Here is a 27,054-nt window from a genome sequence, read left to right as displayed (position 1 = left end):
GGTATCAAAGCCATTCGACCCCTTGGATGTTATTTGTTGCACATTCTGCCATTAAAGCTTAGGCCCTAAAATCATGGAATTAAGTGAATATCATAAATCTAAATTGTTAAATGAAATTGGAGAAGCATTACAACAAATACAACAAATAAAAAGATCATTTACAGAATCATTAAAAGCTTTCAAAACACCAAATTCAACACCTACAATAGAAGTTGACAATAATGTCAAGAAGTCAATTAGTGTTTTGACAAAGAAGAATATGACACCTAAAGAGAAAAGCAAGGAGGAAAAAAATGAATCTACAGAAATTATTCATAAAGAATCACTACATTTTGCAGAAGAAGAAAAAGAGGATGATATTTCTAGGTTGCAAGATTATAACATGGCACAACATAAATTTGAAGTCAATGAAAAACCAAATGATGAAGTAAATCTTTGAGATGAATGTTATGATGAAATTCGATATGCATTTTCAAATCGCTGATAAAGACGATGAAAAAGATAACGTGGATCCACTAGATGAAATTTGTGAAGTTGGAAACTGTGACCTAGAACTTGAGAGGGGTGGTGTTCCTTTAAAGATTACCTTGGAGGCTCGGAATTTCAACTTCAATTGCGGTTTAGTATATGTTGTCGAACCAGGTTATATGTTATGAAGATCAGATGTTCATTGCCATGCCATCATTCAAATATTTAGAGAGGAGGAAATCACACAAGTCCAAGATTTATAGCTATTTTGTCAAACTTATCTCCAGGGCAAGAAGTTTCGTTAGAATATGTGACACTTGAAGATTGTCATCAAATTGTGTATGTTATTGTGATTATTGACAAGCATGAACTCTACACTCGTGATGATGCGACTGGACTGTGGAAAAATACTCCTGCATATCCTCTTTGTCTCTGTATGCTTTAAAAATTACAAGCAATCCGACTTTCACAAGGCCGTGAAAAATGATCTCCTTAAGGCTGACATTGTTCTTGCAGAGCCCGAGAGTTGTGGTGACAAGAGCTCTGGGACGACGGCCTCGGTGGCCATGGTGTCAAGAAGTCTCCGCTGGTTGCCAATGTCGGTGACTCACGGGCGGTAGGTAAAAGGTGGGGGATTGTCGTTGAACTGTCAGCCATTTTCGGATCGTTCGAAGATAATGAATCCCGTTGTATGGACACGACCATACAGAATGAAATGTGTGCGTCATGACAAAATACAATTATTGCTTTAACACAAAAGTCTCTTTATAAATTTATTATAAAGTAATACAATTATTGCTTTAACACAAAAGTCTCTTTATAAATTTATTATAAAGTAACTTTATTAAAGCTACCTTATAATAGTTTTTTATAAAGTTGAAAATTAAAAATATATATAATAATAACAAAAATGAAAAAAAAATACAATAAGAATAATATATATATATATATATGGAGAAAAAAAAAAGAGTCTGAAAGAAGAATGGATAAACAGTTTCAAGATAAGTTATTAACAACAGCGTACATATGCTAAAATGACATATGCAACCTCAAGAAAGTTGTTAGCAACAAGCTTTGAAGACAACGCTTTTTAAAGAGGGACAACGTTACAAATAAAATTTATATAAAATAAAATAAATATAAATAAATATATATCAAACATAGTTATAGTTAATTAATTGATTAGTTAATGAAGAGGCGTGTTCTAAGGGACATGTTCATTGAAGGGGCACCTACCTAGATATACAAGTGTGCCTTCATTGTAACATTCAATCACTCTTGTACATTCATCTTATTAATAAAAATATCACTAACATTACATTGTATATCTTACATATTAAAAGCACAAAAACTCTAATTTTCGTCGCTTCACCATACAATGACACCAGTGAAAAAAAAAACTTTGAATATCATAACCAGAACACCAAAGCATGATATCCAAACATCTCTATCAAGATTTGCAGAAGAGTTAATGAAGTCTCTTCTCATGATGTAACACTACGTTAAAAGCGAAAGCATACATGAAAACAAAAAATGGTAGGACTCTGGGTATCTTATGGTTATTCTTTGGTTAGTCTCATCCATCTCACATTAAAAGTGGTGCATTCATGATATGTCCTCAGAGTACCTATACGGCTTTAAAGGTGGGTTGTAGGTGACCCTCAAAATAGGGATAGCATGAAAGCTTGAGGACTCAAACATGCCCAGGACAGCGATGCTAATAACTGGGATAGTTGGGCCACATGGTGCGGCTAAGACACATGGGACAACAACAGGTATGGCAAGGCTAAGGGGACAGCAGCAAGGTATAGCATCATTGTTAGGGACAACAGCGACACCTATATATCTAGGCAGCAGTGGCAAGGGACAGTTGTATAGTAAATGGGATAGCAAAGGAATACTAAGGTAAGCATGGCAAGCATGGAGTTGCAAGCACATGAGACATGTTGTGTGTCAACATGGTTTAGTATACCACTTGGAACAGTTGTGTGGCAACATGAGCAACTTCAAAACAATGATGAAACAGCAGCATGTTGGAACAACAATGACATTGTGCAGCAGTGGCACAATGGAATAGCAGCAACAACAAGGTGCAACAAGTACATGGTGCAGCTAGGTGCAGCAATAGTACTTGGGACAACAATGATGCTTGGTGCAGCAAGTACATGGTACAATCATGATTGGTGAAGCATGATGAGATGCAACATAGTGATGATGGGTGCAACATGGTGCAACACGGTGAGGTGCAACATGGTGCAACATGATGACGAAATGCAACACAATGATAGGTGAAGGAGTCACCTTGGAAAATCAATTGAAGCAGTATATCTTCAACTAATCTCATGTATCATCTTCTTAGAGATGATCTATGCTCTTATCTAGATAAGTCAAAGTGTTGACTTTTGTTGTAAATGTACTATCTCTCTCTCTGTTGAACTATTGAAGAACATATAAGAAAAATTGATCAAGGGTTTCCCACATTGGGGTTTGTTCCTGGCTAGCGCCACATCTTGTGTCCTCTTGTCTTGGCTTGTCTTCTACAATTTATATTTATGTTCTATTTGCAATTTACTTTAACGCTGATGTGATTGCTAATCTGGAAACGATATTGAGCTAACTGTGAAAATTGAAATAAATTGCTCTAAGCATAAAACATACCTAAAATTAACACACATGCATGATGTCTTAACTTGCTTAAAAGGTTTTCCTTCTCTGGCAAGATTTGCAGTTTTTATTTTTTTAATATATTTGGTCATGGCCATGTGATATTGTAGAATCACAAATGATCTAGGCCACTTCAATGCATTAATGCTCTTGGCCTGCATACAAACCAATTTTATTGACCATCCCTGCAAAATTTGCTGAAGACATACATACAGACAAACAAATATCTGTAATTGCGTGTTGTGGAATTTAGTTTTCTCTGCTGTTGGAGATTGATCTAAATTATTTATGATCTTATCTGCATGGAGGGATTAGTTTTATTGCAGCCAGGATCAGATAGAAGAGCAACCAAAGAATCGGAGGTTTTGGTGTAAGTTGTTGTTTTGCTTATTGACGTTTCTCAGCATTTGGGAAAATTTTCTTGTGTCTGGTAGTGAGGAAACTATGTTTTGCTTAAGTTGCAAAGGCAACATTACTCATATAAATAGTTTTAGGTGAAGGTGAAACTAACAAAACTAGGGCAGTATTGGAATTCAACATCTGTGTTATTGGTAGAAGTTGATTCGAGAGGAAAATATGGTTTTGAATTCAAAGAAAGCAGATGGTGTGGTCAAAAATGGTATCTTTATGTTTTCATTGTTTTGTTACAGATTTGCGTGCAAATATCCGATAATTTCATATCTACTCTTTTGTTTTGGGCTATTGCATATCTTTTATCCTCGGCTCTTTTTCTTTCTTGTAAGTTGTGTGCTCTTCACCTGTGCTTATCTCTACTTCCTTGTTGCTGGGAACACTGCTCAACCTTGGGCAACCTCACATACCTAAGATTAATTATTTAGATGAAGAGGCTAAAAAGCTTGCATACCAAATTGGAATCAAGGTAGTGATTGCTTATGGAGGGGTGGCGATTACTACACAACTTCAGGAGTTAGAGAGGGGTGTTGATATTCTTGTTGCAACTCCGGGATGACTTGCATATCTTCTTGAGGGGTAGGGATTCCCTCTCAATGGTGAAATATTTGCATTGGATGAGTTGGATCAAATGCTTGACATAGGGGTTTAAAGCCACAGATACGTAAAAGAGTTCGATAGACGGACATGCCTCGTGTTGGAGAAAGCAAAACATTGTTGTTCAGTGCCACATTTCCAAAGAAATACAGAAGTTTGCATCATATTTTCTCTACAATTTTATTTTTCTAGTTGTTGGTAAAGTGGGATCCAGCACAGATCTTATTGTCCAGAGAAAGAACCTGAGAAAAGAAGCCATCTAATGGATCTCATTCATGCTTGAATTACACAGGCCCACGGAAAGCAGATTCACTTGTTTCTTATTTAAAAAATTGGTTGCTCCAGATGCTTTTGCTTTAAAAATCAAATCCTAAAAGTTCATGAATTCATCAAAGCATATAGTAAAAATTTTCCCATATTTATTGGTCTTGGTGTGGAAGAATCCCTATGGATATTTTTGGGAAGCAATACAAGAAGAAAGCACAGTTTTTAGCAGCAAGGGAAATTTCAAATGAAGCTATGGTGGAATATTATTTTAACAAGAAGCCAGCTTTGTTGGTCATTTGCCCAGAATACAATGAGCCAGACATATTTCATGGTCCCTTTGAAGGAGAGTGTTTGCAAGAGCTTTGTGACCAGGAGGTGTAGTGTGTACCTAGGCGGAAAGTATTTGGTTGAACATGCCCATCATTGAAGATATTGTTTCAGCTTGCCACCAAATTTTCAAAGGCTCTATTAATTATGCATGGACAACTGTTCCCTGTATCCAAGCGGGGTAATTGGTTATATGTTGTGTTCAACTGAGGAACTAGTTGTAGACTTCCCACATCCTATTAATCCTATCGAAAAGCGGGAATCTCATGTTGATGTCACAGTGTCCCTTAAAGTTCTATAATTCAGAGATGCATACAACATCATTTTGTTTGCTAGCATTTTCCAGAAGGGCGATAGGTTCCAATATTCAACCACCATTATCTTAAGTTTGAAGTATTTGTGAGCTCATTGTTCTATCGGAACAATGTGTTCCGTTATTGTTCTATTTGATTATGTTTACTTGTAATATGGCAAATGCTTGTTATTTAGGAATAATTTTAATTCAGGGAACAGCTTCGGTGGTTCTCTCAGGCCTTGTCGCATCAATAAAATTGACCAGTGGAACATTGGCTGGCCACACCTTCCTATTCCTACTTGTTGGTGAGGTAGGAACAGGTATTCAGAGCTTATAGCACTAGAAACAAGCAAACAGGGTAAAATCTCATTGGATGAAGCTCATAAGAGGATATGGTTGGTGGAATCTAAGGGGCTCATTGTGAAACTAAGAATGGAGCCTCTTCAATAGTTCAAGAAGCATTGTGCAACGAGCACAAGTATTTTCCTCTGATAAGGGCATGCTTGTTGCAGCTCCGTAATGGAGTGGTATTTGCATTGCCTATATCAAGTACACAAAATGGTGAAGTGGAAGGAGCAAATCTTTTAAATCAATGGCCAATGTTCACAAAATTCAGCGAACTGATTTCCAGTACTTTCAATTCAAGTTGTTTATGGATGAGGATGATATCATGTTTGAAATGTTAGGACAACTTTTGAATATACCTGTACCTTTGTGACAAGTGTTCTGTGGTGGATATGAGATCTTTGATAAGAAAGTATGCATGGAGACTTACATAAAGGCATTGAAGCTTTATCTCCTTTTCTGTGAACTCTGAGCATGGATATAATATGATCACTCTGTACTTCTTGATTATCTAATGTCAAAGAGTACAGGAATTTTGTTCTTGTAATATCTTTTGAGGTGTTATCTCTGACTTGTGGTCTAATTCTATAGAAATCTTACTTGACACGGGTGATCTTAGCCTTTGTGGTAACAAAAGAAGGTGACATAAAAGAGCCTCTTGAAAGGCACCAATCTAATATCTTGGGTATTAGTTGCTTCAGATATTTCTCACATTTCTGTACCATGCAAAGATGAGTCAGAAGTAGGACAAGCATCATGCAAAAGGAAAGTACTGCAGTTGTTGCCTATGTCTAGGGTTGTCAATGATGATTTGAGATTTGATGTTCACAGATGTTTGTCATCTTTCCATGATGCTATTGAGAGTCTCCATAATATTTTGCAATGAACCATCAATTGAATTGAAAATAGAATAGGACAGGATTTTTTTAATGAATGAATCATTTGAGGGGATTGCAGAACAAGAAAGAGATTCCTCATAAGCATGTAAGGTGATTATAAAGGAAACTCCTGGAAGCTTGAGCAGCATGCCAGTACCTCCTGAGGAATTCGGATGTTCAATTTCACTGCAATTAAATGCCTAACCTTGTCATTATTTCATTTGGCCATACTTATGAACAGGTTTGTGTAGAGAAGTGGATTAGTGAGGGTCACCATATGTCTTCAGACCTAGTCAAGGTTGACACAGTCTATTGTGACTCCTAATCATTGTGTCAAAGGTTTTAAACAGCATAGAGTTGAAGTTCCAGAGCCATTTATTTCTTCCCTTCCTGTGGCATGTTGGAGACAGAATTTGGCAGATATTGGATCTGACAAGAGCCTTGATGATGGTGGCCTTGCTGAGTATGTTGCAATATTATTTCTTCTAAAAACAACACCTTTGGAGACTTCGAGACTAAAATGTTATAGAGACCTCTCAAATTGGAAAAATTAGAATGAAGCATGGGCCGAAATGAGAAACAGGGCAGGGGGATAATTTGAACAATTTGATGAATGTTTTAAGACTTTGCGGGGATTTTTTGAGGACATTTATTTTGCATGAGCACATGCAAATGTTTTGGTGTGGGGGATATGTCTGTCTCTGGTTTTGTCATGATTTCAACCATTCATTAACCTTTTTACTACTCACAACCAACCCTTGAAACCACATATTGCCTGTCTTCTTGTGCATTGTCGACCCTTTAAACCCAAAACCCTTTGTTATGCATATTGAGGTAAAAAGTTGTTTATTGACATTAAATCCAAGTCTCTAGTAGGTTAGTTGAGTTTTAAGTGTTTTTTTTACTAATGATGAACTGTTTAGCTCAGTTTTAGTACTAGCAATGCACTTTCAGTACCTGGTCATGGTTGGCATATTTGCGGCCTTCTAGAAGAAATTCTGGCACATGGGTTTTCTAGCGTGTGGTGTCAAGCCTACTGTACACCATTCATATCACACCCATCTCACACGTGTGAGGCGCCAGCACCAAAATCTTGTTACAGGTCAAAGTTTCTAGACTGCCAACTTTATGCATGATTCCTAAGGCAATGAAGGCGAATATGAAGATTCCGAGACATGGGTTTTCTTCTTAACATAGCAAATTAGCTAATTCTTGGACTTTTTCTTGAGATTCATCATGGTTTGTAATATATGTGTGATTCTTTGAGTCCAATTTGCCCAAAATGCACAATTTTTCCAGATTTCCAAATCATTCCCAGATTTGAGGAAAATGCAAAATTAATCATTCAAACAGCAAGGAGAACGACTATCAACTATTTTCAAAGTCTAAGAATCATCATGTAATATCTCATTTGTATTTTGGGGAGAAAAATTACCCAATCTTGCCTTGTAAAATCATTATTTGTTATCTTGAACCTATCTCATAATTGGGTAAAATCTGAGATTGGGGGATTGGTTTTAACTCCTTGTGATTCATAATAATGTCTAAATTATATAATTGTTTTGTAATCATGTAGATCATGCATAAAAGTCACATATGAATCGAAGATGATGTAACCAAAAAAGTTAGGGATGAGGGTTTCATAGAACCACTTGAAAAATTTATGGAAAAATATTGGAGATGATCGTGGAGATAGTTGAACTGAATATCTAATAATAACATGGTTGTTATAGTCACATGTTTATAAAAGGACAGTATACAATAAAAATACACACAGAAATGCAATGAAATATAATTTCCCCCTGTAGATTTTCTTCGAGTTTTTAACTCTTGGCATGTGTATTGCAAGTCTAGAAAGACTTTTACTGAATGTACCCCACTTTTTCTTGAAATAAAAAAGAGAGACTAAATTCTTCTTTGGTTTAATAGAAACCCATAAAAAAATACAGTAGCGAATGACACCCTAAAACAGATTTCACTCCCATTATATCTATATTTATGTATAATACATACCAACCACAAATTTGTTTATCCAAGGAAAATATCTTCCAAAGTTATAGATGAATGATCATAATTTCACCATGTATACATTGCACAGACTATTAAATTACAGATGGCTACAGAAAAGTGTTTGTCACACATTGTCACACAAAGGAAACACCTTTGTGCAAGTTCAATTTTAAAATTTTGACCTGTTTTCCACCAGCTACAAACATATCCAATTTTTTGCAGCTTCTAACTCTGCAAGAGTGCGACCATAAGCACACCCACAATCAACTTTGGGTAGTTATTGCTCTTGGAAGAAATTGTTCTGTCACTGTTAACCTGAACCTTAGTGTTCTGCACCCCCAACAGGCTTCTTCCAGTCAATGCCACTAATATTATTCTAGTGAATTTCAATCTCTCCAATTATTCTGCCAAACCCAAAATAGGAAAACATGAAAAGAAACATAAATCCCCAAAAATGGCTCCCACACAAAATTCAGAAACAGTTCAATTATTTTGTCAAGCCTCGTCACAAACATGCTCACATTCCAGCATGTGAAATAATCTTCACTGCCCTCAACTTGAAAATCAAATGTACAGTCATTAGAAGCTTTTTACAGGGAAACTTGTAGAAACACCACTGAGTTTATGCTGAGTTATGCATAACATTTGACTCGATCTCCTTTTCAAAGAGGGCTGTCAAATTATTCATTGAAAAACTAAACCTACAATTAATTTACAGAACCAATTTCAGTTTAGAACTAATAGAACGAACCTTTTGGAAAAATCTCTCTGGTAACTTCCAGTTACAACTCTTCTCAATAGATTACGATAGAAAATGGGGATCAAAAGAAAATAAATATAATTGACAACCCAAGAAAGCAGCGAAAGTTAAGTTAGCTGATAACTGAATAGTGACTTGACTGGTTTTGATGATGCTAATTGATATGCGAAAGGAGATTTAGCAGGTTTTCGAATTGGCTCATCGCTGGCATTTTCTGGACTTGGAGAAGCTTCTTTGCAAGCATTGGATTCTTCCATACTTGATTGTGTGTGCGTAGTTGAACTTGGATTTTCGCCATTGTTTTTCGAAAGATCTAGATAATTGTCATTATATAATCCAGAATGCTGTTCTGTCACCTGCATCTCTTCATTTTGCTCATTTTCATGGGTTTTAGGACTATCAATTGTAGAGTCCATTTGGTTAGTCACAGTTTCCCTTCTTTCATGGGCATCATGTGAATCCTGCAAGACAAAAGGATACTACAAAAATAGTTAGCTTTACAAAATTCCAATATTCACTCAGCTTGTATATTAAATATCTTCTTATAAAGCACTTTACAAGAAAAAGAGCAAGAACGCTTGGTTGGGATTCTAAATCTATAAGAAAATACCATTTTGACTGCAAAGAAAGTACTATTTGGTCTTTTAAAAATCTCGTGCATAGCACAGCTTGCACAGCTATCAAACATCAAAATAGGAAAATTATCATATCAAAGATCGTTCACACTGCAATGCACCCAACGCTACGAGTTTGGAATGAAACTGAAACCAAGTTGATCAAGAAACAATATATTTGCACTTGACATATATAAAAGGAAGGATATAAACAATCACAACATCATTCAGGAATTATCATGAATCTCGTATTTCAATTTGCTGTCTATTGACATAAAAAACTGCATGTGATCAGAAAAGATGGAGGTGAAGCAAAGTATACAAAGGGAAACTAAATTGCCTCCACCTAACAATGATAACTCAAATCAAGATGTGGGGGCTCCTGAGGCTCTTTATACACAGAGGATCACCTACACAATGTTTAGAGAATAACTGATCATTCAACTAATTAAGACTTCCAAACTGTGAAAATTCCAAAACTGGAATCTTATTGCAACAACTGGTATTATTTCTCCTAATTGTTAATTAATTTAACAATTTATTTGCTATGGAAAATATCGAAATAAACACACTGCAACCTTCACAAATAAAATACTGTGGAAAAATAATGCGCTGGAAACTAAGAAATGCTAGCACACACACATAAAATATGAGACAATTATTTTTGGACAAATGTCCCCAGAAAAACCCAACTTGGGAAAACCGGTGCAGCAGTGAGGGTTTTTATTATTATGCAGCAGTGAAAATCTGAGTACAATCTGGATGCCTGAAACTGGCAATCCACAGCAAGAAATTCTGGGCAAAATTATTGAAGGGAATTTACCCTTCCTCCACTAGTAATCCTGGCACAACCTACCTTCAGAAACTCATCCCTCCGACCCTCTACGTCAGCCTCTGTGCTGCCCTATGCAGTCTACTTGATGAAAAGCCTCCAACCAGTCTCTGATGAAGTCGTTTTGCCTCTAGCTATTGACAAAATCGTCTTTCCAGCCTTTTGGAACCTCTGCCCGACCTCTGGAACTAAAAACAATTTTCCCTTCAGCAAATCGAACTGCCCTCTTTGAAGCTACTACGCAGTGCTTTGCACTGCCTCACTGGGATAACTTGGCCCTCTTGTTGCTGCCTCTCCGGATCTGGAAATCTTCCTCCAAATCACTGTCCCTGCCCCTCACTCACTACTTCGATCTCTAGCTCTCTCCGGCAATTGATTGCTGCTACTCAAGAAATCGATCTACCAAGAAATCGAACTGCTCAAGTGTCTTCTCCATCACCACATCAATCTCTTCTTATAATCCATTGTTGGAGCACCAACGGCCAAGATTAAAACATAATCGATGGCTAGGATCATCTCAGGATCAATCCATGTGAGTTTCTAGACTATTCTCGCCTTATTATTGATTAATTAACCATATTCCCTAAGTTTAGACTTGGGAAATATTTTAAAAATGGTTAATAATCTAATTGAGACACTTCTAAATGGAATTTCCAGAAACGATTTCTGGATTTTGGAGATCTCATGTATTCTAGCCTCTCCACCAAATTTCGTGGCTAGAACACATCTGATGCTACAAAAACTAACACTCCCTCTTAGCGAGGAATGTGTTCTAGTGTTGCACACCCTGCCAAAACACTTTGTCTCTGCATCATCTCCTGTTACGCAGCTAATGTCTAGCCATACTACCCACCAACCACTGCGCAACTCTAATATACTCTACATCTATGTTGTTGCTGACGCTGCCATACTGCTGCTAACACTACATTTGCACTGCAACTCCCTCTTATCTGTTGCTGCTACAACTACAACATTTGCAACTAAAAAGCATCCAAAATACTAAATAAACTGTGTTCGGTATGATGAATCTCTCCCGAGTGTATAAGTGCTACTAGCATCTGCACTGTCACTGAAGAATTTGCGTTGCTGGCTGCTGCCAACTCTACACTGAGCCACCTACTCCACTGTCAACACTACACTGCACTCCTCAGTATTTGGCTGCTACTAGTTTGCAATTGTCACTCTAGTATTGACTACATCAATTGCCACTGATTCATCCTACTACTGAATACTATGGGCCCCCATAGCCAAGTAATGACCCATGACTATTGAATACTATGGGGCCCCATAGCCAAGTAATGATCCATGAGGTGGACTCCTCAATGGACCCTACCCAATCTCTGTAGTTCTTTAGGACTAGAGTACCGAATCTCCACACCTCATTCCTGGAGGTATATCTGTGAACATCACGAAGTCTTCCTCCAACCTGGAGATCAACCTGTCGATCTCTGCAGAAGCTCCCTGTTGGTCCTACTTCTCCTCCTTGTCCTTCTTCTTGAGAGGACACTGGGTACTGTAGTGACTGAGCTCACCACACCTAAAGCACTAGACCTTTGACAGATCCTTCTTCTTCTTTCTCTGCTCCCCCTACCCCTGACTGGGACCCTTTGACGCGAGGGCCACATTCTCCTCCTCCTTCACCACCTTCGATCCATTGCTCGTCTCAACTCCTCCTGTTGCAAATCAGACCACATCCTATCCCACTTTGGTAGCCTATCTCTGCCCAATGTGTTTTGGACAAAGACCTACCAGTCCTTTGAGACACTATTGAGTGCCAATCGCACTAGCTCCATGGGTTGAGGCGTTGCCCCAACAGTTGACAGCTACTCTCGGACATCCTGAATCCTAGTAAGGAAGGGATCTATGCCTCCCCACTTCTGCATCTGGATGCATCTCAGCTTCTCCTCAAGAAACATCTTCCGATGCTCGGATGTTCCCTGGTATAACATGGAGAGAGCATCCCACATTTGTTTGGTAGTATCTTTGCCAGCAATATGTGAGACAATATGATCCCGGACTCCATCCAAGAACAATCGCTTCACCCGCGCCATCTCTTTCTTGTATTCTTTCTGTTGATCTACATCTTGGTTATCAATGTAGGCTTTCAGGACATATTCATCTAGAAGGAAGGACATCCTAGCATTCCAGATGACATAGTTGGAAGCTCCATCCAACCTATCCTGATCACAAAGCCCTACAGTGGCCATCTGAACGAACTGTTGAAAACTCCCTCTTTCCTTTTGCTTGGTTGTTGCCCAGCTACTCGCACTCCCTTCTAGAGTGAGAAGATTTGCTCACAACTACTGCCAATCTGCAAGGAAAATCGAACTTCTTGAGACTAGAAGTTCCCTAAGAGAAATTTTCCCTTTGTGTGTGCTCTTCTCTCTTCCACCCCGATGTTGGTCTTGCGCTAGGGAACTGCTGCGAAACACTCTGCGTCCAGCTAGAGATCTACCCAACGAAAAATCTGAGTTGCTCCCTCATCCTTTGGAATCACTCGATCTGGAAGGATTGAATTTTTCTGCACCTCTCAGAAAAATCCAACTTCCACAAGCAACTCAGGCTCCTGACAAAAGACTGCGCTACTCCTGGGAATTTCGGCTTGTTGCTCTTACTGAACAGCGAAATTCCTTCTTTTCACTTCTGAGCTCTCTGATTGATCAACTACACTCTAATACCATGTGAAAATTCCAAAACTGGAATCTTATTGCAGCAACTGGAATTATTTCTCCTAACTGTTAATTAATTTAACAATTTCTCTGTTACAGCAAATATCGAAATAAATACACTATAACCTTCACAAATAAAATACTGCAGAAAAATAATGCGCTAGAAACTGAGAAATGCTAGCACACACAATTTGAGACAATTATTTTTGGATAAATATCCCCTTAAAACCCCAACTTGGGAAAATCGGTGCAACAGTGAGGGTTTTTATTATTATGCAGTAATGAAAATCTGAGTACAATCTGGATGCCTGAAACTGGCAATCCACAACAAGAAATTTTGGGCAAAATTATTGAAGGGAATTTACCCTTCCTCCACCAGCAATCCCGGCACAACTTACCTTCAAAAACTTAGCCCTCTGACCCTCTACGTCAGCGTCCATGCTACTCTGCGCAGTTTGCTTGACGTCAAGCCTCCAACCAATCTCTGATGAAGTTGTTCTGCCTCTAGCTGTTGAGGAAATCGTCTCTTCGGCCTTCTGGAACCTCTGCCCGGCCTCTGGAACTGAGAACGATTTTCTCTCCAGCAAATCGAATTGCCCTCTCTGAAGCTACTACACAGTGCTCTGCACTGCCTCACTGGGATAACTCGACCCTCTTGTTGTTGCCTCTCCGGATCTGGAAATCTTCCTCCAGATCACTATCCCTGTCGCTCACTCATTGCTTCAATCTTTGGCTCTCTTTGGCAACTGACTGCTACTACTCAGGAAATCAATCTGTCAAGAAATCGAAGTGCTCAAGTGCCTTCTCCATCACCACACCGATCTCTTCTTATAATCCATTGTTGGAGCATGAATGGCCAAGATTAAAACATAATCAATGGTTAGGATCATCTCTGGATCAATCTATTTGTGTTTCTAGACTATTCTTGCCTTATCTCAATTAATATTGATTAATTAAACATATTTCCTAAGTTTAGGCTTAGGAAATATTTTAAAAACGGTTAATAATCTAATTGAGACACTTCTAGACGTAATTTCTAGAAATGATTTCTGGATTTTGGAGATCTCATGTATTCTAGCCTCTCCACCAAATTTCGTGGCTAGAACACATCTGATGCTACAAAAACTAACACAAATGAGGTCTACCCAGTGGTGCGTTTGAGACTTCCATAACCATGTCAGTGAAAGGTAAAATATTAGTGTCCAAATTGACACCCTCCTTTCTAAAGTTATGCGCATTATTGCTTAATGTCTGCTTGACCTAATAATGTTGATATCAGAGCCATGACGTTGCTTGAACTGATGAGCATTTTTCTCTGCATTTCATGATCAGAAGCAATTCTCTTTCTTTTAAGTCTTTACACATTTATCATTCATTAAGTGACAACCAATTTCATCAAATACTTCCTATTGGACTTCATTGGAACCGGGCAATATTTGTTGTTAGCATTTCCGCAAGGTTAGTGACGCTAACATCATTGTTGATTCTTTTGTAATGCCTAACAAGTCCCAAAAAAGGTTTATCAAGAAAATTCTGCCTCTAGTCTAGGTAGTCTCCATAACAAGCGTTTGACACAAATGTATGGGGACGACGACTTTATCTTCAAGGAAGCATCCACATATCCATATTCGTATTTTTCTTAATTGACTGACAAATGGAATGGGATTTCACTACTACTATTTTTATGTCTGCAATACTTAAGAGTTACCTAAACTGATTATGTTCACATAGTACTTGATTATTTTTACTGTTAGGGATTTCACAGGAATAGTCATAACAAAAGGAAATTATGGAACCCCCTTTACTTAGCGTACTTTATCTTTGTCAACTTCATGCTCATCTGCTACATCATTTTCCCCCTTGTGAACTCTGTTTAGGGCATCGTTCTCCTCTTTTGTATCACCGTCTGCAAGCGTCCTCATGCTCAGCCTGTCTTCAACATATCTTCATTTGTATACATGTCATGCTATATTACATGCCATGCCACATGTGTTGTTGCACATCCTTTTCTATGTCATTTACCGGCATGTTCTGTTCATCAATGCTACAACTTATTTCCTATGTTGCACGGGGACCCGTCCCCCCCCCCAAAAAATACTCATGTACCCTGCATCCTCAAGTTCCGTGGACTTTCACCAAATTGGTGGGGACTCCATTGGGGACTTGGGGACTTGCTAGCCGTCCCCAAGACGTTCCGAACAGAATTCAGGTATGTTCCGGACAAATTTCAGGGATGTTTTTGGCAGATTTTAAGGGTTTTCTGCGCAGATTTCAAGGATGTTTGGGAAAGTTTTAGGGATAATCCAAACACAGAGCTTCAATTTTCACAATCATGGACATTGATGATTGAAAAATATGATCATTTTTCACATTCATTTTTTTTGGAATGCATTGAATCAAAACTTTTGTTAGTCTTCAACCTGCGATTTTAGTTATAATGGAGTTGTGTATTTAGCCTTCTGTCAGGGAATTGAAAGTGTCCAGGCTGTGGGGTGAAGGTTCTGGAAGAGCCAGAGGCATGGCCTCGCTAGGCTCCAGGTCGGGTCAATGTCCATAGTTTTGCTAGTCCCTGTGTCTGTGGAATTTGGGATTTGTTTGTCTCTCATGGGTGCATGCATGGTAGAGATGGTCGAGCATAGGGATGGTGGAAATTCCCCACCCATGGGGCTGGAAGAGTGGACAGGGGGTTGGGTCTGCAGAGAATGGGGGGGTGATTCAAATTGCTGCAGTGAAGGGAGAGCCAGGGGCTCAAGAAATCCCAGATATACCATCTAGTGGCAGAGGGGCGAAGGCAGAGAAGCTCAATCGATCAAATTATGGGTCAGTCCGGTCCTATGGTCTCGAATTTCCTGGGTTGGGAACCTCTGTTTGGATGGAATTCATCTCAGGTGTTAGTGGTGGGTGTGGAGTGATGTCAAGCAATTGAAGTCGATTATGGACAAAGTGGCCTTAATTCCCACTACCTGGGCACTCTGTATAGGGTCGCTAAGCAAAGGGTTAGACGGGCAATGGGCTTTGTCCTGTGGCCGGTTTGTAACCCTCTTCAATCCCCGTAATTGTGTTTGGTTGATGAAATCAATTATTGTTGCAAACTATAGCTATATTACTGACAGTATGGTAATAGTTGGAATGGCCAGTTCGTTTAAACTTTGTACTGGGCAAAGGAAGGCATGCAATAACAATGGCATTAGAATCTTGCTTTGGCATACAATTACTTGCAGACAATGGAGTGGGTTCCTTACTCGGCTGGTGTGTTTTGAACTTGAAGCAGGTTTGCAATGGGGGCAAGACCGCTAGCAATGTCAAGCACCCAACATGCGGCCTTGGACAGTAGGAAAGTTGAGAATGCAAGAAAGAGAAGAGCATTTGAAAGACAGTGGCAACAAAATGGCTCAAGCGAAGCGGACAAAGAACAATGGAGGTGGAAGTTGAGGTCGGTGGAGGCAGAGAAAGGCAGCCCCGTCACCGAGAAACCAACCCAGCTCCTCTAGTGGGGCGGTTGGGACAAGACGAGGGCATAAGCCAACCTCACGTATCATTGATGAAGCAGCCCAAGCTTACCATGCCAGCAACTCCAACCCAGTTAGACAATTGATCGCAGAGTCGGAAGAAGAAATCCAACAGACAATGGAAGACTTCGATTTGGACTTGGATGAGTGGCAAGCAGTGACCCCAAAACCAGGCCATACTCGAGGAAGAGTAACGCAGTACAAGTAGACTGTGCACCTATTCTAGATGATGAAGAGCATTCTGGCGAAAGCTCTAGAACAATTTCCTCCAGACATGCATGCAGCCCCTTGGGGGCATTCGGTGAATTTAGATTTCACCAAAGAATTGCAAAAAAATCAGTTCCAACTGCAGCAACAGAGTGGTCGGTTGAGCCGGATCGAGCAGCACGGAGTTGCATGGTTCTATGGTGAAGGACCCTGCGCCGATGGATTCTGCTGATGATGAACAGTGACAGTGCACCCATGGTTTTCTTTTTGAATGCTTTGGTCATATAGTTTTAGACTTATTATCAGTTATGTTTACAATTATTTAGATAATAGGAAGTATAAAGACTCTCAAGTATATATAGCATGGCTAGACAAACTTATGTTTTTTTGCTTATCGATGGCATATTTTGCAGTTAGGTGGCCAACAGACCTGGTTTCCCACTGGGTAGGTTGAGGCCACTTAACTCATGGACATATGGATGTAACCTACTTTATTTCCGAAAATAAATAGAAAGGTACCACCAAGCTTACAAAAAAAAATTACCTTTGTGATGGTCTTTCATCATCACATCTTCCTGTAGGCATCAGCATCCTGCATACATGTTGAAACATCTCCCAAAGATATATATATTGTCAAGGGTCTCCATCTTTTCCAGACTTCCATCAGAGTCTTCATATCTTTTTGGGAGATATCATAGTCAAATCTTTCAGTTCTCGGATGTTGAATGTCTTGTTCCATGTTTGCATTGTCTACAATCTCTTCCTTTCTTTCTTCACATATGACATTCCCAAAAACTTCCAATCAAAGTTCCTCTAGTTATTGTCAACCACCTCATATTCCATATGAGGACATATTATGTTGATTTCATCTAGTGTGACCCATGCCTTCCGACATCCTTTCATAGGAGGATATTCCTTTCCTTTGATCATGCTTCTCAAGATAGAGCAGTGATCCATGTTACCTGCAACCATACAACATGACTTTATAATATTGAATACAAGCATACATACCTCATTTACCTTTAGGTCATCTAGGCTTCTTTCAGCAACTTCCTTGATTGAAAAGAGCTTCAACCCCTTGATTTGCTTCATCTCTTATGTCATCATAACATCATCCCATGAATTCCACAAGTTGGAGTTCCTAATGAAACACTTGCTTCCTCTCTATATCGGTGAACCTTCCTATGAGGATTCCATCAGAGAATCTTGAGGATCTTACATATCCCTATCCAACAGATGTTTCCTTTTGACTAATGTATGATGAGACTTGTCCTAGATGACTTCTTCCTTTTTCCCATAAGTGTCACTTGAGCTTTTAATGAGGTCACCAAGAGCTATATCCTTCATAGTTGACTATCATAGATTTTGTTCCAGACATCCTTCATGTTTCCTATGTGGATGTCACAAGCTCTTACTTCTAATGCTTTTCCTCTTCCTTGGACTTCCTTCTTTTCAGCTTCCTCCACTTCTTCAGTGAAATGGACTTCTTCTCTATCTTTCTTGTTATTGCACTTCCTGAGCTTAGGGCAATCTTTCCTGTAATGCTTATAGCATTGAATCTTGGCTATGTTCTTCTTTCCTTTCTAAGGACCAAATTTTCCAAACTTCCCCTTCCTTTCGGCAAATGTTTGAACACCTTTTTCCCTCAACCTGTCTTCTTCTATCTTGCATAGAAACCACAAGTTGTTGAATGGAATAGCTTTCTTATCCTCATAGGCATTTGTTACCTTGCTCATCAATTAGTGTATTTAGAACAAAGGAGATCATTTCCTTATCTGAAATCATCTCTCCCAGATCTTGCAGTTGAGATCTTATGAAGATAACCCTTTATCCTTTGATACCTTTAATTTGAGTAGATAAGATCTAAGTGATATGACCTTCTTTTTCGCACCTTCAGAGAATAGTTCTATCAGCTTATCATATGTCTCTTTTGATGTCTCCAATACTACTATTTGAAAAACTCCATAAGAATCTCTTGAGCCCTTAGATCCTTTTCCATGTATTCAGATAGTACTTGTCCTTCAGATGGTTTGGAGACTTTTCCAATGATATGATCAATAACTTCATTTTCTTTGAGGACTATGTCTATCCTCCTTTTCCATTCAAGGATGTTCAATGACCAACCAACTTATAGATCTCCTTGCAAAATGAAGTCATTTTACTAGATTAGATTATATAAGAAAAGGTACTTACTTGTCAAGTGAAGATAAAATCTTCAACTTGATCCTTTGTTGATGGTGATTGATGAGGATGTTGATGTTTTTTCGAATGATCTTTAAGGATAAAGAGGTCCTTGCTTCAATGAGAGGGAACTTGCCTTATAGCTTTTTGAAGATGATGATAATGCCTTTAGCCTTCTTTGGATAACTAGCCTTCATGATACTTCAACTTCTTTGGTGGTGAATGAGTGCAGATCCCATAAATGCTTCTAGAGTTTCTACTTTCTCCAAGATGATGTGATCTTTGTCCTTGAAGTGCTTCTCTTGGATGTTTGTACTTTGGGCTACCTTGCTTTGTAGATCTCTTCAACTTGATGAGGGTCATGGGGTCTTTTGATGATGACTAGAGGATCCCAAGACTTTTGTTGGTGTAGACTTCTTCTTCGATCTAGGGTCTGATGCTTTGACGTAGATCTTGCCTTCACTTTTATATCCTTCAACTTGCTTTGGTGTCTTTCTCGAGATTTGATCCTTGAGTGTCCCTTGATAAGATGTGCTTCCTTGACTTAGTTACCTTAGCTCCAATACCATGTTGAGAAATCTAGGGCATCAAGTATTAGGTGATTTCTCTTCCATTAGTAACTGCTTGTGAGTGCTTTTTACAACTTTAGATTAGGATCTTCTTTTCTTTAGTTATTAGTGTTCTTCTTCATCAAGCAGTTACCAATGCATGAACATAAATAGACAAGAGACAAAGAATGTAGGCTATGAGCCAGGGCCAAAACCTCTCACTCTTTGAGAGGAAAACCCGCACAAATTCTTCTTATAGAGATTCCAATTGACGAATACCAAGACCAAGACCCTTGACCTAGTTGCCACTCCAAGACCAAGACACTAGTTCTCTTGACTGTCTTCTGCTCTTTTCTTCTTCTTGACTCCTCTTCCGCTTTGACCTTCTTAGCACTGAGATCATCTCCTATCTGAGAATACTGTGATAGCAAAGAACCGTAGAAACACTTGAGATGGCACCAAAATACATCACTATAGTGTCACCGGAATGCGATCACTGTAGCAGCACAGAAACTAAGATAGCACTAAATCTATGAGACTGAGATAGCACCAAATCAATGTGATATATTACTGAATTGTAGCTCCTTCATAGCACTAAACAACAGTCTCCATTATAGCACCGAACTGTGGCTTCTTCACAGAATTGTAGCTTCTGTACTCTTGTCTGAAACTATGTTTCTCTGTTATGACATTGAACTGTACTTCTCTGAGATCCGAGCGCATCACTGCAGTCTCCTATCCGAATTACAGAGGTATCCGAAATTATCTCTGTATTTGCCACCGGCCACCCGAATTACTGAGGTATCCAAACTCCTTGACTGTCTGAAATGCGAACACCCTACACACATATATATAGTAGTTGTCCCATATAAATAAGCTGACCTGTGAATCCAAAGAGGTGTGTCTCCATTAGGTGAGCCGACATGAGTTCTTTACTTTGTCTTGAGGCCTACTTGAAGAGGAGTAACTAGTGCTTGTCTTGGAGGGCTATTTTACAATCCTATAGACTTATATCTATTTGTAACATGCCCAAGAAGGGTTCTTCATACATGACATTGACCCTTTTTGACAAATCCTAAAGGCTCGCAATGGGAGCCATCTAAAAATAAAATCTCTTGCTCATGAAACCCAAACATTACAATAATAATTTTATTTTTATTCTTTTCATCATATACAAAAATCACAATTACATGTAATTATGAAGACCGAACCTAGTTACACTTTTCAACACAAATAAGGTACAGATGCAACAAGAACAAGTTCAAGCTCACAAATAATGTTTAATTATCATACATTTTGCAATATTTGGAAACTAATAAAAGTTAAAGCAGTACTTCAGATACAAAGATGTCATTTTAAGTTGCACAACCACCTAGAAAGGAATTTCCCATTTCCCTTTTTGTAAATACAATGAAATTTGTAAAGGCATGTAACAAGGACTGAAAAAAAGGAAAAAGTGTTGATTTAACGATATGATAATTTACAACAATCTCAGTGCATTTATTGTCTGCCCTGAAAATTTGTGATAATTATCACTCATTGTTAGCACATTATTGTAAGCAAACTAGTGGAACAGAACAACCAACAAGCAATGATGCATACATCATAATTTATGTCCAGTCAGGCAGTGGTTTGAAGCATTTACACCTAATGCAAGTAAAATTAGCTGGTTACCTCTATTGGCACATTGTCCAAACTGAAGGATTGAGATTTATTCTGATCGTTATTATCATCTTCCACCGGTGCAGATGAGATTTTTAATCGATCAATAAGCATCTCAAAATGAGAGTGATCTGCCAAGGAAATCAACAAATGCATCATAATCGAAATGTATTAGTATTTTTTCAATCTTGTCATTTCATACTTCCTGATTCATTATACAAGCTTAGAGATTCCAAGGGAAGATAAAAAAAAGAATGTCAGAAATCTTATCCAGTCCTGTCAGGAGCAGATGCTTTTATGAATTGAAAAGGAAAATTTGGGCACAGACCACAAAAAACTGGAAGACCCCCAAAATATACTTTTAACATTCCTGATTAATTATCATTTACTTAAATTAAAAGCAAAGTTGGTGCTGTTATGACAAGATAAATCGTTCTTATTACCTTATGTCACCATGGAAATGACTTAATGGTACCTAGACAAGTAAATGGCAATTGGCATACAGCAGAGGCATACACCATTCCAGTTCTTCCAACAGTATAACTAGTAACAATATCATAAAACCATTAATTGAATGATACAAAAGAAAGAAACTGAAAAAAAAATACAGAAAACACATGGACGGATAAACCATAGATGAAATAATCTCCAATTTATCAAATTGATCCCAATGCAATCAACAAAACGACTATTTACATAATCCCAATTATTTCGTTTAACACTACAAGTTCGCCAAGATTAGCCAATTTTTCCAGATTATTACTGATTTAATTCTCTAGGAACCCCTTCCGACTGCAATTATCTCATCTATAGTATATCCGATATACCACAAATGGTTCAATAGGAAGTAGCAATAGACCTTCCATATCATGAATAACCAACGGATAATGATATTGACAGCATCAGAATAGCAAGAAAACATTGCCAGGTGGGCAAGCTCACCTCAACTGACTATGTGGTAATACAGTCTTTTCTAAATTATGCTTACAAGTTACAATTGTGCCCTTCTAAATTGGAATGATTGCAATGCACACATGGTAAACACGTTGTGACCAACAAGGTGGACCACTACGCCCAACATTCAAGGATCAGATGCTTCTTCTATGTTCACATGACATTTATTGGACCATGTAAGTACACAAAGATCCTAGTAGATGGCAAGCCATCTACTTTAAGGTGTAAACCCAAGAAAGAAAACATGTCATGCTCAATCTGGTCCTGCATATCACGATAAAATGCACTACAACAAAAATGTTATAAGATGTCCCATAAATATATATACGATGATGTTGTCCATATCTACAATCGAACTCACTTTCAAAAGGCCAAAACGCATTCCGAAATGCCCCAAAGAACCTGAATGCTTTTACAATAACGACTTGTAAGACCCTTCAGCCAGATTAGATATTTAATTAAGCTAATTCTCAATTACTTTGTACTGACTTAACTGCTAAATAATATTAAACCAATTAATCATTCAAGTTCAAAGTTGAAGTGATGGTTTCCAACATTTTGATCTTGAATCAACCATGTGAAAGACTCGTTTTTATAAGATTGAAACTTAATTGATTCCAAGGTCATATGTATCCTCTTGTCAATGTAACTGTTTAAGGTATTTTAGCATTGCATAAAGGAAAAGGTGATAAATTCTTCTTAGTTTTGCATAGGTAGATTTTGGTTATGATGTTGGAGACATGAAAGTAGGGTTTAACTGTAGAAAACCCTAAAGAAAGAGATGATCCAAAAGCCCTAATTTCGCAGTTGCCAAATCCACAGCTCTTCCAATATCACACTATAGTTTAGATTTACAACTAATGCTATTGCATCAGCAGATCCTACCATATTAATACTATTGACCTTACAACTGAACTCAATAATAGCACCTTGACTTTTGATGCATAGGGAGCTTATATTGGCCTGCAGGATACATCCGTAGTTGTAAACGGTTTTCTATTGCCTCAGGGAGAGCTCTCCAATCTCACCGTCACTCAAAACAGCAACCCTTGTCTCCTCGTGTCCACAGTCAACTCCACTAGACAGGCGGTGGAAACTACCAAGCTGGAGTACGGTAGGGGCAGAGGGAATTTCCGATGGAGCGGTGAAATGTGTTGAGATCGGAAAGAACACCAATGGCGAAAGCACTCTGCTGGGCCGACATTGACACTGAGAGACGAAAGCTAGGGGAGCAAATGGGATTAGATACCCCAGTAGTCCTAGCCGTAAACGATGGATACTAAGTGTTGTGTGTATTGACCCGCGTAGTGTTGTAGCTAATGCGTTAAGTATCCCGCCTGGGGAGTAGCATAAAGGAAAAGGTGATAAATTCTTCTAATTTGTTCTCCACTGATTTCTTATCATATTTAAGTTTCTTAATTTTGCATAGGTAGATTTTGGTTATGATGTTGGAGACATGAAAGTAGGGTTTAACTGTAGGAAACCCTAAAGAAAGAGATGATCCAAAAGCCCTAATTTCGCAGTTGCCAAATCCACAGCTCTTCCAATATCACACTATAGTTTAGATTTACAACTAATGCTATTGCATCAGCAGATCCTACCATATTAATACTATTGACCATACAACTGAACTCAGTTATAGCACCTTGACTTTTGATGCATAGGGAGCTTATATTGGCCTGCAGGATACATCTGTAGTTGTAAATGGTTTTCTACTGCCTCAGGGAGAGCCCTCCAATCTCACTGACACACAGACCGTCACTCAAAACAGCAACCCTTGTCTCCTCGTGTCCACAGTCAACTACACTAGACTCTGGTTGCCTCAGAGCCACAGAGATGTTGCGTTGCGACAAACAAACCTTAGGAATGACTCGCTACCACAGACTCACCTTGGAAATGGAGCCGCATGTCATATAGATAATCTGCAGCCATGATGGTGCCTCAAAACTTACGCACCACCACAATCAACCATTTCGAAAGAATCCGCAGCTACAATCTACTCTTCCAAAAAAATATGTCGCTACAATCGACACCTCAGGGATGGTCCACATACATTAATCGCACCTCAATGGGGCCTCACTATCTCAAAATGGTTTGTTAGACCGGTGTTTGCCTTAGTGATACCATCATACCTCTGCACTCATGCACTGCCACAACTTGCCATAGATGATGGCATAGGGGTGATTTATTTCCCATATAATGCATTGTCATGGTTTGCTTCACTTAACATCACCGGGGTGATTCGTTGTCCATACAATGTCACAAAATTAATGTGTTGCCTTAGAGATTATGTTAAACAGATTAGAGAGAAGGGATTGGCTAGGGTGGAATCTTTCACCACCGAAACCAATCAGAAAGAGGGGTCTTAAAACCCTCAAGAGCCTCAGCTCACAAATCAGAAAGATCAACAATCCATGATGAGAAAAATGATTCTCCTCTCTCTTATTTATAGATTCCCTTTGGGGTCTCTTTAATTTGAAGGGCTAACAAGTTTCCCTCCATTTTGCCCCAAATTTGACTTCTTTCACAAGTTTTCCTCCAATTACCCAATTTACCCAATGTTACCCCAATAACATTGAATAATGGGTTTCCCCCTTTATAAATGACTATAGCCTATGAGGTTGGATAGGCTACTTCGTCCTCCCTTGGGCAATTAATTAGAAGAGGACATTACACTATCTAGGGTTGTATATGGTTATTGGCTATAAATTTGCATCCTAGGAAGGAATTTTCTCCTAAAGTTACCCTTGTATATACATGGGTAACAAGTCCCATATGTAGGGACCCTTATTCATACCTGACCAAATAGAGAACTTCTTGTTGAGACTCACAAGAGTGTGGAGGATTGAAAAGAACATGTTACCCTCCAAAATGCAAGGGTTATTTTGCATTTCCATGGACTCTCCTCTATCACCAAACATACTAGAATATCTGAGGAGTTCAATAAATTACATGTTGTGGGAGAAACTCAAAATATTGATGGTTTGATGGAATTTCTCTCAAAGACATATTTCACCACAAGGTTCCAATATTCATGGGTCGAACCCAAGGTCCAATGCCACACAAATTGAGAATGAACAAGAGGAGAACCCCAAAATGAATACTCCACCTCAAGAAGTAACCCAGGCATGATTTATGATGAGGTAAGGGCTAGACACAACCCTAGAAAAGGAACATCATAAATTGCAATAGGTTCAAACCATGGCATGTCGCCCTAAATCGCAATAGGTACAAAGCATGCCATGTGGCAAGGCAATGTCTAGAGGATCAAAACACCCGACCTTGCTAGAAGCCCGATGCATCATAGGTGGTGAAAAAAGAACCTAAAATAGAAATATGTTGCTTAAAATGATGACGTGTGGCATTGAAGGTGTTTGGGTGGTCAAATGAGGGTAAGTTGATGTGGTTCATCCCATTCCGTGGTTCATCCCATTCCATGGTTAGAAAGAAGACCAATTGGTTGCTTAATCATGAATACACCCCCTTTAAGAGGGACACTTTGTGCAAGAAGGCATTTAAATCATAGTAAGTTGACTTTAAAGGGAATTACACATTATTCAAGGCATAATTCACATATTTGGAAGCATGTTTCACCCTTGAGACATTTGGGGCAAGGACACTTTTTTTTAAGCATGTTCTACATAATTAGAGGAGAGTCCTTTGCATGAAGAAGCACCATGTGTAATGGTTGACATGGTCCAAGCCCTTAAACAAAGAATTGATGCATACTCTAATAAAAGAGAAATATGACAAGTGACAAGTGAAACTATGCAAAAAGGTTAAAGATGTTGAATGGTGTTGTCATTGATGCCAACATCAGTCCTTGAACACTCTTAATATTCATCTAGTTTGCATTGATTGGAAGCTCCAAATGACAAGAAGCCCTAGAAGAGAGGAAGGGAAGCCCTAGTTTCCCTGCACTTGTTAAGGAAAATGGATGTAAAGGACAATTATTTTGATCATGAGACCATCATCATTTGATTCTCCTCGGTGTGTCAATTCCAACTATATATGGCATGCTCTCTAACTCCTCATGGTTGAGGAGATATGCTTTGTCAAAGTTCATGCCCCAATCATATGGTTAAAGTCCCCAAAATGAGATGATGTGGCAGCTCAACAATTGACTAAATATTTTTCAAATCATGAGGCCAAGAAGAATTAATATTGAAGGATCTAATTAAATGGACATCATCAATCTTTTCATGTGAATTGAGAAGTTATTGTCCACTATTGTTACTGAAATAGATTGTGTATTTTATGAAGAAAAGCTTGTTGTTGTATGAATGTATTAAGCTCTATTGGAAACCCTCGGCGAAATAAGAAGCCCTAGGAGGAAAAATTGCCCTGCTACATTACAGTGGTATCAGAGCAAGAGCATCCTCCCAACTTGTGAGTGCATGAGCCTTGTATGCTTTCGGAAGATATGAGCAACATTATAGTAAGAAGAAAGATGGACACCCTTCAGCCAGACATGGGGGATAGAACAGGGCAAGGAGAACAAGATCTCGGTGTCATACTAAATGCAAACTCCAACAGCAACAACAAACGACCAACATGCTAATGGAAGGACAACAACAGATGGCCCATGGTATTGTCCACGCCATAAATAACTTGGTAAATGCAGGTAATAGGGTTGGTACTAAGGAAGCGACAACCATAAGCCTGCCTCCTCCATTGTTGTTACTCAAACACAGCACAAGACAACCAGTGAAGAGTCATAGAACCTTACTTCCTCAATTTTTAAACAGTTAGACAGCAATGACCCAAGGGAGCAACAAGCCAAAGGACTTTTTGATGAATTACTTTCGGGCATATGCAACACTAGAAGAAAAATACTCAGATAGTCATGACTTTCC

At 38.7% G+C, this 27,054-nt stretch overlaps 1 protein-coding gene across 1 annotated transcript; it reads right to left on the bottom strand.

Annotated features, from left to right (window-relative positions):
- Positions 1–8,749: 8,749 nt before the first annotated feature.
- Positions 8,750–21,371, bottom strand: LOC149160652 (uncharacterized). Its single transcript, XM_089435390.1, has 2 exons — positions 21,257–21,371; positions 8,750–9,483 (listed from the first exon to the last, which is right to left on the bottom strand). Exons 1-2 carry the CDS (start codon positions 21,356–21,358, stop codon positions 9,130–9,132), a joined length of 456 nt encoding a protein of 151 aa, XP_089291516.1. The 5' UTR covers positions 21,359–21,371; the 3' UTR covers positions 8,750–9,129.
- Positions 21,372–27,054: the final 5,683 nt, after the last annotated feature.

Source organism: Pinus tabuliformis, chromosome 5_2, assembly GCF_031772625.1.
Source record: "Pinus tabuliformis cultivar Carrire ecotype Pingquan chromosome 5_2, CPIR1, whole genome shotgun sequence".
Lineage (NCBI taxonomy): Eukaryota > Viridiplantae > Streptophyta > Pinopsida > Pinales > Pinaceae > Pinus > Pinus tabuliformis.
This window is presented reverse-complemented; position numbering and strand designations above follow the sequence as displayed.

Excerpts from the sequence above, each read along its gene's own strand:
- LOC149160652 (XM_089435390.1), bottom strand. The coding sequence starts at position 21,358 with ATGCTTATTGATCGATTAAAAATCTCATCTGCACCGGTGGAAGATGAT. Across the intron at positions 9,484-21,256 it reads TGGACAATGTGCCAATAGAG|GATTCACATGATGCCCATGA; the intron begins GTAACCAGCTAA and ends TTTGTCTTGCAG.